Raw genomic sequence first — 14,860 nt, 5'->3', positions numbered from 1 at the left:
TTCCTTACAATGAAATCTAACACCTTTCTCAATCGAGGCCATTGAAGAATGGGGGGAGGGGGGAGAGTAGGATGAGAGAAAAAAAAAAGGAAAAGTGGGGGGAGGGGAGTGGGAGTGGGTGTATAGAAGGAAGAGGAAAGGGCCGGGCGGTGGCGCTGGAGGTAAGGTGCCTGCCTTACCTGTGCTAGCCTAGGAGACGGACCGCGGTTCGATCCCCCGGCGTCCCATATGGTCCCCCAAGCCAGGAGCGACTTCTGAGCGCATAGCCAGGAGTAACCCCTGAGCGTCACCGGGTGTGGCCCAAAAACCAAAAAAAAAAAAAAAAAAAAAAAAAAAAAAGAAGGAAGAGGAAAGGAGACAGAAAAAGAAATTTCAAAGAAATTTAAATAAAATTTCTGAACAAAAACTGTCTACATAATAGATAATTCTAATATCACCATTAATATCTTCCATTATGTTATAAATCCTTGTAAACTCTACCAAGCCTAACATGTCAAGGAAGTGGAAACTATCATACCCATGCACACGTCTAAATTCCTCCTTTAAAAAATCCAATTTCAAAAAAAAAATCCACTTTCATATATAATATCAAAGCATTTCCAACATTTTTTATCTTACTAAAAAGATTACAGTAGAAATTATAAAATAGAATGCTTACAGGAAGTTGATTAATGCTGAACCGTTGTGACTTGGTTTTCCATAATAAAAACTGTCTCAGTGAAAGTCACAAAGTCACTGTAAGTGGCTTAAAAATTTAGACGAAGCTATTATCAAATGCTTAAAAATTAAGATGAGTCTATCACCAAATGAACAAACAAATACTGAGATAAATTTCTAATTGAGAACATCTGAGTATAGAAACTGAAGGCTTCACTTACCAAAAATGAGGAATTTTGTATTAAGAGGTTTTGTATTTTATGTGGTTATCAGGGAAAATACAGATCTATTGCTACCCACAAAAATTAAATAACAGTGTGATGTGTGTGATATAGCAACAGTGTACCCAGGAACATTAGTATTAGCTGTATTGCAAATCACAAGGCCTAAATTAAAAAAAAAAAAACTTCAAAACATCTCATTCTCAACATCGAATCTTCATTTTCTAAAATACTAAATACTAAAATACACACAAATGCCACTTTCTCTACCACCCTTTTCTAAAGCTAAATTTAAAATCAAGATTATTTTATTTATCACTATATTTTATGACGTTTCTTTATTTGCTATCTAGTGCAATATAAGCAAATGTAAATCTGTATCGATGATAATTACTACTGGGCAAATACTTACAAAACACAGCAAAAATATCCCATGTATGAAAAGTCAGAAATTTTAAATTAATCTCAGATATACTTTATTTCTTAGTAAGCTTTATGAAACGAAGTTTGTAATTTACCATGGAATAATCAAGTGGCCCCTTAATATCATGCAGAAATAAATAAAATTCAGCAGCTACCAAACTATTAAAGCAAACTGTAGTGATATGGTCAGTTCAATAATCACTAATCTTAGAAGGTGATACTGATCGTTTCAAAAGTCAAATTAAAAGTACTCTCTATAAAGGTTAATATTTGAACAGATTCAAACTTATCAATGAATAAAAATACAAGAGAAGCCCAAAGTTTCCAATGAATCCAACGACATTAAAGTTTTTCTAGTCTCCTGTTCAGGACTACTTTCCAGACTAACATTGAGAATAAAAACCTACCAACAAATTATTTTTACAGTAACACAGTTGGTAAAAAAAAAAAAAAAATACTTTAAAACTACATATGGCCCTCAATTTCCCTGAGAAATTACTTACCAATCTTTAACAGATTAAAAAAAAACAAACACTCCAATCACTACTTATATAAAAGGATAAACTTTTAATTGACCATTTGCAACAAAATCTTCAATGGCCATTTCAAATTCTTCCCCACAATAAACACAAGGTACCAACGTTAGGCCAAGCAAACCAAAAATGCTTTGGCATGTCAAAATTATTGGAAATGCAACTGTCAAAAAAAAAAAAAAAAAAAACGAGTCCTTCACTGACCTTTTCCTGAGTGACTTTGATTTTCGTATCAACATTTGGCTCAATAAAACCACCATTTCTAGAAACTGAGTGTTATTAGTCATTTAAGTCAAAATTCAATAATGCTTTCTATGCATACCATAACTAAAAGTGCAGTTTTAGAGACAGTGTTAAGCCACTTGAATTTCACTTACAAAAAAACACACACCATACTCTGACAGAAAAGGGAAAATTGCCAATCATGTCACAATTCACATAGAGGAGCCTCCTATCTCAGCCTTGCAACCCTAATAAAATTAAAAATACATAAATGTATTTAGAATACCAAAAGCAAACCTACCAACTTGTTTGAGGGCATTTTAAAATACAGTTACTAAATAACTTTTCCCACGAATCTACCATCATTCAATCAATAGTGAACTGCTTTTGAAACATGTTACCAATCACAAGATTATTATTCCATAATTATCTCCTGGGCAGGCAGATCCAGTGACCCTTAGTGAAGCTTTTTTAATTACTGAAAGCTTCCATTTTCCAAATCGTACTTTCAAATATATTTTAATGTTACATGAAATTATTGTTACTACTTCTTCAAATAACTTGATTTCAAAACAAAAACGTGGGCAAAAGTTCCTTGCACATCTCTGTGCAGCAAATAATCCAGAAAGAACAAAACCCCTGGAGATATATATGACATTTTCTTCATAAAATTCCACATAATTTTTAACAAGACATATAGACACTTTGCTATTTATTACTCTAACCTTAAGCAAAATGTTTAGAGGTATTGGTTAAGAAAAAAAAAAACTTTTAAGAATAGTCTATTGGGCCCGGAGAGATAGCACAGCTGCGTTTGCCTTGCAAGCAGCCGATCCAGGACCAAAGGTGGTTGGTTAGAATCCCGGTGTCCCATATGGTCCCCCGTGCCTGCCAGGAGCTATTTCTGAGCAGACAGCCAGGAGTAACCCCTGAGCATCGCCGGGTGTGGCCCAAATACCAAAAAAAAAAAAAAAAAAAGAATAGTCTATTAGCAATTACGCAATTACATAATTGCACTGCCACAATACACATAATCAAACTTCTGATTTTAACAGGGGCCTTAATGGAATATACTAGTTATTCCACATGAAGAATTCTGAAGTCTGCTTTTCATGACATATTACTGGCCTACCAATAATTCTCAATTCCTGTGATATTTTCCATTCAGCAAAAAGACCTCTATCCTCATCCTTGATTTAAAAAAAAAAAAAAAAGTTTGTTATACCTGAACTGCAAAGTGTAAAGCCTGTCTTTCAATAGCCACTCATTTTTTGAAGTACAAAAGGTTGAAGACGACCACTATTATGGCTGATAAAATTCCTGGGTTTCTTTCATTCAACAAGCTGACTCAGTAAATCTAGGACTAAAAAAAAACTCACACACCTACAATCTTAAATCGGACCGATCCACTCTTCACTTACGTGCCTTGGTATTATTACTTAGTAGATTATTACTGATTTCATATACAAGAAAAATGAACGGGTATCCAAAGGTGTCAGAGGACCTGAAACCCAATAAGGTGAGTGGCAATTCTGGTATCACAATAAACCCTTACATTTAAACTGAGAATTTCTATTTAATCTGGACCATTTGCTGCTACACAACCCCCAGGAATCCACACCGTCTTATCTCTGGAATCAAAAGGCACTCCGTTCAATTATTAGGTATGACTAAATATTTAAGGCTACTGTACAGGAAAAATGTCATGCACCAGCCTACACCAACTGCATCAGGAGAGGAAAAAGCAGATTTAACAAAGCTCCATCCAGCATGAACGAACGCACGGGAAGATATATTGATTGACTCCGAAGTTCCAATGCAGTGTAAAGTTGCAATTAGCCAGGATGAAACCGAAAAACCTATTTGGGCCTGCAAAAGCGCTCCAGACACCATTCAGAAAACCATTCTTCTCCCAAAGTTAGATATGCAAACCAGTTCACAGCTCTTTAATATATATATTTTAAATCTAGCCATGCAACCCAGGAAACTAAAACAATCACGGCACAGGATTCTGATGCAATATGCTTACGTGCACCACTCATTTTCATTTTAATCTCATCTCTGTACCCTTCATCTAGGGCCTGACGCCAAGATTTAATCGAAATAGGTCCCATCTCCAATCTCTTTTTTTTTTTTTCTTCTTTTTGCTGTACATTTGAAGGAGACCAGATTAACGAGCTCTCTAATCCACTAACCGTGCACAGTTTGCAGTTATTAACGGACAATAGCCTCAGGAAGAACAAGCCCCCCCCCCCCCTCCAGGACCCAGAAAACCAATTGGTGCCTTGACATTTGCCACCAAACCAGCAGAGTTCCGACTGAGTCGAACACACACACAGACACACACACACCTACAGACACCCTGGACTTGGATGCATTTAAGATTAGACCCGAATGCACAGGAGGGAGGTAGAAATTTCACCAGGGCTTTCAATCTGAGCAGCCAACCCGGACAACGCATTGGCCATCATCGGTTTGGGGTTGACAGGGAGGGTAGGTTAAGAGTGACATCCTTCTACCCCCCCGGGAGGGGCTTTAAAAAATGACATAAAGGCCAAGAAAATGGGGTTAGCGCGCGCACGCACAAAATAATAATAATAATAATAAACTAAAATTTAAAAAAAGGAGCAGCCCCCCCCTTTTTTTTTCCTTTTTTTTGGGCAGAAAGGGATACAGGTCAAGTCCAAGTCGAAGCCATCCTCTTGGTATCTCCTTTTGTTCCTGCTCACGATCTCTTTGATGATGGCTGTCATGTCTGGGAGCCGGTGGCTGAAGAAGAAAGAGGAGAGCGACGGCAGGAGCTGCTGGTGGCGGGGCTTCTTCTGCAAGATGGAAACGGCCCTGGACTTGACGGCGGTGGCAGTGGCGGAGGAGGCCCCGCGCTCGGCTGCCGCTGGGGCCTGCACCGCCGCCGGGGAATGGCTGCTGCGGCTGCTGCAGCTGCGGCTGCTTTGGCTGCAATTGCAGTTGCAACGGCAGCTGCTGCTGGAGCTGTCACTATTGCTGCTGGAGCTCGAGGACGGCGGGGCCGGCTTGTCCTCAGAGAGAGCCGCACCACTACCACCAGCAGCAGCAGCAGCAACAGCAGCAACAGCAGCAGCAGCAGCAGCGCGGGCAGAAGACGCCTCAAGCGCCTCTTGGGGTGCGGGAGCCCGGGCCTGGGAGAGTGTGAGTGTTGCTGCTGCTGCTGTTGCTGCTGCTGGGGCGGCGGCGGCGGCGATCGGGATGTTCAGAGCCGGCCCGGGTCCCTGCAGGAGCTGCTGCTGCTGTTGCTGTTGCTGCTGCTGCTGCTGTTGCTGCTGTTGCTGCCGTTGCTGCCGCCGCCGCCGCCGCCGCCGTGCAGGAGGCAGGGCGAGGGGAGACAGCCACTGTCCGGCGTCGCCAGCCCTGGAAATGGTGCCGCGCTGGGGGGACGACGGGGCCGCGGCGGCTGCTGCTGCTGCTGCTCGGGGCTGCTCCAGGGAGCGGGAGGTGCCGCCTCAGTCGCCCCAGGGGCCTCCGAGGCCGCCCTGCGCCCGGGCCCAGCCGCGCCGGCGGCGGCGGCTGCCCCGATCGCGCTTCTAGCACCGCCGCGCCGGGCGCCTCCGCTGCTGCTGCTGCTGCTGCTGCCGCCGCCGCCGCCACCTGAGCCGCGCGCCTCTGCTGCTGCTCCTGCTGCTGGCCCCGATCGCGGGCGCGGGGACGGGCTGTGGGACGTGGCCGCCGCCGTCTCTCATCTCCCTGCGCCCCCCCGGCCTCGCCTCTCTCGCGGCGCGACTCCCTCACACTTCCATCATGGCTGCAGCCTGCTTCCGAGCTGGGGAGACGGACGGACGGGCGGGCGGGCGAGAGCGGTCGGCGCCTCAGCGACGCGAGGCGACGCGACGCGACGCGCGCGGAGGGAGTGCTGCGATGCGGTGCGGGGCGGTGCGGTTCGGTCGCACGGTGTGTCCTGCCGCCGCGCGCGGGGCAGAGACAAAGAGTCCCGCCACATCATCCGGCCCGCCCCCTCTCCGCCGCTGACGCCGCTACGCCGCGGGAGGGGGCGGAGGGGAGAAGGCGGGGGAAAAGGAAGGGCCTGGGTGCAACTGCGCATGCGCCACTGTGACTGGCTGCCTGGCTGGCCGGCTGTGTGTTAGGAGCCCCGCGGCCTCTGCTGCTGTTCTGTTGCTGTTGCTGGGACTGTTGCAGCTTGCAGCCACAGCAACGCAGGGCCCAGTGGGGTGAAGGGGCGTAAGAAGACTCAGCTTTCTTGGCGCGTGTGTGCCCCAAATTCTAGTCAGGGGTTTAGGTTTTCTGGTGCCCCAAAATCTAGTCAGGGGTTTAGGTTTTTTGTGCCCCAAAATCTAGTCAGGGGGTTAGGTTTTTAGGGGCACCTAAATCTAGTCAGGGAGTTAGGTTTTTTTTGTGCCCCAAAATCTAGTCAGAGGGTTAGGTTTTTAGGTGCCCCAAAATCTAGTCAAAGGTTTAGGTTATTTTGTGCCCCAAAGTCTACTCAGGATTTTAGGGTTTTTTGTGCCCCCAAAATATAGTCAGGGGTTTGGTTTTTTTGTGCCCCAAAATCTAGTCAGGGGTTTAGGATTTTTTGTTCTCCAAAATCTAGTCAGGGGTTTAGGGTTTTTCTGTGCCCCCAAATCTGTCAGGGGTTAGGCTCTGGGGGGTAACTAACGAGCTGGTCACAGGCCCTGAGATGAAAGCTCAGAGGTGCAAAAGAAGGGGTTACTTCAAAAGGTGCCACTGATTGAAATGTGACTATGTTCAGGTGGAGAGGACCTGGTCAGGTGAAGGGGAAATGCAAGGCCGGTCCTAACCTCTTGCTTCCATCTTTCTTCTCTTGCACTTGATGGTCGAAAATCACTCCCCCCGCCCTCTTTTTTGGTGCCCCAAAACATAGTCAGGGGTTAGGTAGGCTCTGGGGCCACTGAGGGGATTACCTCAAACAGTGCCACTGACTGCAGTGTGAGGTTACCTGTGTGCTCAGGTGGAGAGGACCAGGGGATTGCTCTGGTCAGGTGAAGGGGAAAAGCAAGGCCCGTCCTGATGACCTCTTGCTCCCATTTTTTCTCCTCAGGCACGTACTATGATGATCAAGGGTCACTCTTCTCACCCGTCTGGGTTTTTTTGGTGCCCAAAAACCTAGCCAGGGGTTAGGGGATTGGTGGAGGTGGTCAGGGGCCCTGAGGTCAAAGCTCAGAGGTGCAAAGGAGGGGGTCACTTCAAAGGGTGCCACTGACTGCAATGTGAGGTTACGACCATGGGGCTGTTCTGGGGTCAGGGGAAGGGAAAATGCAAGGTCCATCCGGACCTCTTGCTCCCCATCTTTTCTCCTTAGGCACTTGATGATCAAAGGTCACTCTTCCTTTATTTTTTTTTTATTTGCACCACGGTCAGCTTTCCAAATCCTTCCTTTCTTTTCCTCGGGAATTTTTTATGTATTAATTTTTTTTTTTTGCATGCAGCCGCTTTTGCAGAAATCCCACCTCTCCTCCGCTCCCTTCTTTTCCCTTCCCTCCCCCCCTCGCCCCCACACCCCGTGTCCTCAAGGTGTCAGTCTTCAGCACAAAGAACAACCCCCTATTGTGTGCTGCTCTCCAGCGTGGATCACCTCATCTCAGCATCTCATCCGGCTCCCATGACGCCGCCCCACCTCCCGCTTCCCTCTCCCAACCACCACCCCCCCCCCCCAGCTTGCTAGCAAATCTAGGATCTAGGATCTCTCTGAGCACCAACCACCTCGTCCTCCGGGATCGAGTCGATCGATCCGATCGCCTGCCCAGCACATGAAGCCCAAGGTCCCTAAGGGCAAGTGTCCAGAGAGCCCTGAAAGCGGGGTGCATGCATGCATGGCCCCCCGCGCGCAATCACAGCTGCACGGTCCCCCCCCCAACAAACACACCCCAGTTGGGGCTCTGAGATCACTTGGCCCTGCCCCCCTTTTGGGTCAGCGCGAAAACCCGGCTGCTGAAAGGATCGACTGCCTGGAATAAGGGGAGAAAAGGAAAGAGGCAACCCCAAGGATCGGCGCCTTCTCCCCACCCAACCGCGCTTTGCACCCCAACCTAGGCCCGGGCGGCCGGGCCCAGAGTGGGAAGAGCAAACCCGGGAGGAAGCAGCAACGGCAGCCCGGTGAGTGGGCGTGGCCTCGGTGGTGTGGGCGTGGTCTTGGATTTTGGGGCGTGTCCTTGTGGCGGTGGGCGTGGTCTGCGGGGATGGAGAGATCCGCTGCCGGGACTACTTTCCCGAGCGGGTCACGTGTGCGCCTGTAGTTGGGGAACTTTCCAAATCCTGGCTCCCTTAGGGGAGCTCTGGTGGAGAATGCGTTTGGGCCCGGTTGAGTCCTGCCTGGTGTTTTCTGCGGGACTCTTGAGTCTCCCAAGCGATCGGCGGGAAGGAAAATGGACCGAGCTGGTGCCTAGGGAGCTGGTTGCACAAGCACCCACTTCCCCAGCACGTGCCCCCCCATGTCACCCTCCAGGCTAGGCACCTACCTACCTACCCACCCTGGTCTGATGGCTGCAGAATCATACACACACACACACACACACACACACACACACACACACACACACACACACAGAGACACACACACAAACACACAAAGAGTGCCTAAGCATGCAAGCCCAAGCGCTGTACCCACTTTCGGAACAAGATTTAAAAAAAAAATGGGGGGGGGGGTTGCTGATTTATGGCTTTGCATAAGGCTCACCTATGTTGGGGCTTTTCTCCAACAGTAGTTCTTATTTGGGGGGCTTGGCAGGGCCCTGGAGTTTGTAGGTGTCTAACCTCCTCGCTAGGAACCCAGCGCCTTACGGTGAAGATTTTTTTTAAATACGATTTTTATTTAAACACCTTGATTACAAACATGAGTGTGGTTAGGTTTCAGGTGCAATCTTGAGGATCTGTGCATGCCAGGCCAAAAAAAAGGGGGGGTATCTGCCTCCTGGAGTGTCCCCCTGCTTGCAATCGAAACCGATCCCAGTGTCGCAACCGACAATAAGTCGCTGCATGCTCTCCACCAGCACTGGACAGCGCGCTTTGCCTATTGCAGATGTTGCGTGTGGCCGAGCGATGTAGCTTTAGACTAGGGTGCGCGATCGTAGTCCAGCGATGGTGGTTACCCTTCTTGAGCTCAAGAGCCCAAACTGCCGCACAGTGTCCGGTCTTTCCAATGGTCAGTTGGGCCCTGTAGCCAGGTGAACTGCAAAGCAGACACCGGCATACTCGCGTCCCGCCGCGCGCCGCAGATCTTAATTGCGGACCCCTTCCCGTGTACCAGCTGCAAAGACCTTCGCGTGCCACCGCCGGTAGGCATGCCATAGGTTCGCCATCCAGGCTAGTCTCTGGCTGCCCGCCCGCCCAGAATAAACCTGTCAAGTCGGTTTACAGTCCCATTGGTTGGCCTATCCCTGGGCGATGCGGATTCAGAAGCGCTGACAACTGGAACTCGCTTATTGACTTACCACCGCTGCTGTCCGCTCCAAAAGCAAGTTGTCAACCTTTCCACCTGCAGAAATTTATGTATCCATGAACAACCATGTAGAATATAGACACACACACACCCCAAAAGCAAGTTGTCACCCTTTCTACATGCAGAAATTTGGTATCCAGGGGCCGGAGAGATAGCATGGAAGTAAGGCGTTTTGCCTTTCATGCAGAAGGTCCGTGGTTTGAATCCCGGCATCCAATATGGTCCCCTGAGCCTGCCAGGAGCGATTTTTTTTTTTCGGGCCGCACCCGTTTGATGTTCAGGAGTTACTCCTGGTTAGGGGCTCAGAAATTGCCGCTGGCTTGGGGGGACCATATGGGACGCCGGGGGGGGGGGGGATCGAACCGCGGTCCTTTCCTTGGCTAGCGCTTGCAAGGCAGACACCTTACCTCTAGCGCTACCTCGCCAGCCCCGCCAGGAGCGATTTTTGAGCATAGAGCCAGGAGGAACCCCTGAGCGCTGCTGGGTGTGACCCCTCCCAAAAAAAAAAAAAAAAGAAATTCGTTATCCATGAACAACCATGTAGGAATCACACACACACACACACACACACACACACACACACACACACACACACACACACACACACACACACACACACCCTTCGTCATTTCTTTGCCGCTGGAAAGAACATCTCAGTCCAGGAGTACTCTAATTTCAGACTCAGGCAATATGCGCTGGGTGGTTTTAGACCGGAGCGATGAGGAGTCATTGCGTGTGCATTACAGTAATAGCGACTTGGTGCCTGCAAAGGTCCAAAGAGAATTTCTGCTGTGTCTGAGACATAAGATTGTATATGAGCACATCAGAGTCGCAGGCAGTCCCTCAAGACTACAAGTCACAAGAGACCTAACTTAGAAACCACAAGGCTATTACCTAACTCCAAGATTACTAATTAAACCGGGAATATTTACAGTGTTCATAGACATCTAGGAGGCTCCATAAAAACTTGGATGGAGTTTATATACAAAAACCCTCTTAAGACTGTCCTACAGGAGTAAGGGACTTGCTGAATCTTTGATGTTGATGTTTGCAGGATCTGGTTTTTGTGTATAGGTCTAAGTCAGTTTAGGCTCAGCAGAGATCACAAGGGGAAAAGGAAGTGGAGCACATCCTGGAAGAGTAGGAGAAAGGCCTCCATTTGCATTCCCAAACATGGAAATCCTGATCACACATCTCCTGTGAACTAGAGGTTTCATTATTTATCTAGGTGCCTACCTAGATCCCTTAGTAAAAAAACAAAAAACAAAAAACTTGAACTGTGTTTATTTAAGTATCATCTACAGCTTGGTAGCAGAAAGACAAAATGAAGACGAAGTTAAATGACGCAAAGATTGGGGAAGGGTAAAATGTCCCCATGGGTTCCACAAACTGTTAATCCTGTCCCCAGTGTCCCTGCCATTAGCACTGCCCTACTTTGCGCCTTCCCTGGAGCCTGCAGAGGTGAGGATTAGTCTCCCTGCATCTGAGAAGTTCTGTAATTCGATGCCTTGGGGAAAAGAATGGGTTCATTCCTGCCCATAGGTGTTAGGCTTTCCAAGAGAGGGGGGTGGATCCTTTTCCGTTTGCACCCCGCAGAGCCTTTGTCCAGAGTAGAGAAGGTGCCTGTCACCATGACTAAAGGGTCTGCAAAGAAAACTGGCCCCCGGCAATTCCATCCCTGTAGGAATAAAACAGGAAATGCTTCAGCCATTAAAAACAAAAAAACAGGGCCCGGAGAGGTAACACAGCGGTGTTTGCCTTGCAAGCAGCCAATCCAGGACCAAAGGTGGTTGGTTCGAATCCCGGTGTCCCATATGGTTCCCCGTGCCTGCCAGGAGCTATTTCTGACAATGATCTTTGTAGGATGACCACTCTGGATTAGAAGTGGATGCTGGAAGGAGATAAAGTGATATGCATTATGCCCCTTCAATAACAACATTGCAAACCACAGTGTCTAAAAGGAAAAAAAAATAGAAAGGAGGGAGGGTAGGAGGAAGAAAAATGTTACACAGAGAGACAGAGAAACAGACAAAGAGACAGAGAGAGAGAGGAAAATGTCTGCCACAAAGGGCGGTAGGAGAAAGGGTGGGGGACAGGCAAGGGGACAGCTGGTGGGAAACTAGGGACTTTGGTGGCAGGAAATGTGCTCCAGTAAAGAATGTTTTACAGGGCCCGGGAGAGAGAGCACAGCGGTGTTTGCCTTGCAAGCAGCCGATCCAGGACCAAAGGTGATTGGTTTGAATCCTGGTGTCCCATATGGTTCCCCCCCCCCCCATGCCTGCCAGGAGCTACTTCTGAGCAGACAGCCAGAAGTAGCCCCTGAGCACCGCCAGTGTGGCCCAAAAACCAAAAAAAAAAAAAAAAAAAAAAAAAACAAAGAATGTTTTACATTGCATGAGTGAAACTCAATCATGAACAACTTTGTAACTGTGGAAAAAGTAAATAAATGTATGCATAAAAAGTATTGTAAATCGGGCTGAAGCGATAGCACAGCAGGTAGAGTGTTTGCCTAGCACGCTGTCCATCCAGGTTCGATCCCTGGCATCCCAGATGGTCTCCCATATGGTCTCCATATGGTCTCTCAGAAATCTGCCAAGGGTGATTTCTGAGCACAGAACCAGATGTAGCCCACAAGTACTGCCAGCTCTGGCCCAAAAATAAAACAACAAAAGTATTGTACTTCCTTGGGGCAGAGCTAAATAGCACAGCAGGTAGGGCATTTGCCTTGCACATGACCAACCCAGGTTCGATACCTGGCATCCCATATGGTCCCCCGAGCCTGCCAGGAGTGATTTCTGAGCACAGAGCCAGGAGTAACAACCCCTGAGTGCTACAGAATGTGTGGCCCAAGCTCTACCCCTTCCCAAAAAATGTATTGTAAATCCTGGTACCTGAATAAAAATGGTTTAAAAAAAATTCAATGTCCTCCCCTTCCCTAGCATCAAGTAGATTCTTGAAGGAAATACTCGTTTCCCTTTTTCCTTTTTTTTTTTTCTTTTGCTTTTCCACCTACCCAAGGGATCTCCTTGCCCTGCGGTTAGTGTTGAAACTTCTAGTTAACCTTATTTAACATATAGGAATATTTTTTAAAAACTTGTTTTCAGAGGCGGGGAAGGTGTTACTTGTTTTCTTTTTCTTTTTTTTTTTTTTTTTTTTTTGGTTTTTGGGCCACACCCGGCAGTGCTCAGGGGTTACTCCTGGCTGTCTGCTTAGAAATAGCTGCTGGCAGGCACGGGGGACCATATGGGACACCTGGGATTCGAACCAACCACCTTTGGTCCTGGATCGGCTGCTTGCAAGGCAAACGCCGCTGTGCTATCTCTCCGGGCCCTTTCAAGTTCAAGTACAAATACATGTATGCTCAACAAGTGCACATACTATAATAAATGAGTTTCTATGCCCTTCTGTTCTTTACCTGTCTGGATTCAGAATGCTCTAGGGAGAAACAGAAGCTTATAACAAAGGGGAAATTATGTAAAGCTTCAGGGAGACTAACCGTATAAAATAATTAGTGAACACAATAAATCAACTTTAATTATAGTTCCTAACAGCTGCTTCCAAAACTGCATTGTTACTAAACTCAAAGAATGTCCAAATTAAATTTCTTTCTTATTTTTCTTTGATTAGGAAAATGACCAGCAACTTGATGTGTATGATATAAATAGTGATGTGCTCTTTGTAGATCCTGCTGCTAAAATGTATTATCTCGAATCACTGTAATGCCTTTCTCATCTCCCACACACTGACCTTTTAAATAGAGACCTAAATCAATGGCTTTAATTTTTAAGCAATCTCCTCTATTTTTATCCGTTTCATCACTGTTTTCTAAATAATACAGAATAGAAAAAAATAACATAGTTATAGATTTGAATGTAAGTATTCTCTCTTCCAGCAGTCTAAAAGCTTGCTCTTATTTCATTTGTCATCATTACAAATTTTTGCTGATCTTTGTAATAGAGAAATTTTGTAAAGGATCTTTCTCCAGAAAGCTTTGCTATGAATCATACAAATAACTGTATCTTAAAAGAAAGTTTCCCATTACTGTCACTAAGCTTTTCATGTCTCACCTCTCTTCTGAAGCTATTTTAGATGGTACTTGTACTACTTAGATTCTCCTATCACATCTCAGTAGAGAGAGCTGTGCTGTAAGAAACTATCCCATTCAGGCAAATAAGGGTTAATTTGGTACTCCTGGGAGAATCACAATGTAGATCAGACGCGCATTGTTTCTAAGTGGCATTCAGAATTGTGACTGACACTATTAATATAGGATATGGTTCTGTATATGTGAAAAAAATAAAATGTCAAATATGGGGCTAGAGTGATAGCATAGTGGTAGGGCATTTGCCTTGCACATGACTGACCCAGGACAGACCTGGGTTTGATCCCCAGCATCCCATATGGTCTCCCAAGCTAGGAGCAATTTCTGAGCATAGAGCCAGGAATAATCCCTGAGCTTCATTGGGCGTAGCTCAAAAACAAACAAACAAACAAAAAATCAAATATATATAATTCAAAAGATTCAACCAAACTGAGCCAAAGAGTTAGGACATGTACTTTGCCTTGCATGCAGCCAAGTCAAGTTGGTTCCCCACATCTCAAATGGTTCTCTGAGCAGCATTGCCAGGGATAATCCCTGAATACAGATTCAAGAGTAGTTAATGCCTGAATATCACCAGTTTTGACCCAAAAACCAAAAAAAGACAGGGAAAAACAAAGGATGGAGTTAATCAGTGCTTTCAACAAAGGATAAAAAGTCAGCACATAGGAATCAATTGCATTTCTATACACTTAGAATGAAAAACAGAAATAATAAGATCAAAACCAAACCAATAATTCTTTTTTATTTTCTTTTTGTTTTTTGGGTCACATCTAGTGTTGCTCAGGCATTACTCTTGGTGCAAATTTTGATTAATGAAAGTATATAAAAAATTCAGATATTAGTTTTAAATAAATGAATATACCAAAGATTCCCAGGATTTTTTTTTTTTTTTGTGGTTTTTGGGTCACTCCCGGCAGTGCTCAGGGGTTACTCCTGGCTCCATGCTCAGAAATTGCTCCTGGCAGGCACAGGGGACCATATGGGACGCTGGGATTCGAACCGATGACCTCTTGCATGAAAGGCAAACGCCTTACCTCCATGCTATCTCTCCAGCCCCAGATTCCCAGGATTTAAGAATAAATGTCTAGGGGGCCAGAGAGATAGCACAGCAGTAGGGTATTTGCCTTGCATGCAGCCAACCCAAGGCTGATGGTGGTTCAATTCCAGGCATCCCATATGGTCACCCAAGCCTGCCAGGAGCAATTCCTGAGGGCAGAGCCAGGAGTAATCCCTGAGCCAGCTGGGCGTGACCCCC

The 14,860-nt window shown here is 46.4% G+C and overlaps 1 protein-coding gene across 1 annotated transcript in view; it reads right to left on the bottom strand.

The window, feature by feature from the left end:
• PTEN (phosphatase and tensin homolog) overlaps positions 1-5,009 on the bottom strand; it is a 97,329-nt gene extending 92,320 nt beyond the window's left edge. Inside the window, exon 1 of the mRNA XM_049764656.1 lies at positions 4,731-5,009. Coding sequence (XP_049620613.1) covers positions 4,731-4,809 — 79 coding nt within the window. The 5' untranslated portion in view covers positions 4,810-5,009. The remainder of the gene's footprint in view (positions 1-4,730) is intronic.
• Positions 5,010-14,860: the final 9,851 nt, after the last annotated feature.

Source organism: Suncus etruscus, chromosome 17 (assembly GCF_024139225.1).
Source record: "Suncus etruscus isolate mSunEtr1 chromosome 17, mSunEtr1.pri.cur, whole genome shotgun sequence".
Lineage (NCBI taxonomy): Eukaryota > Metazoa > Chordata > Mammalia > Eulipotyphla > Soricidae > Suncus > Suncus etruscus.
This window is presented reverse-complemented; position numbering and strand designations above follow the sequence as displayed.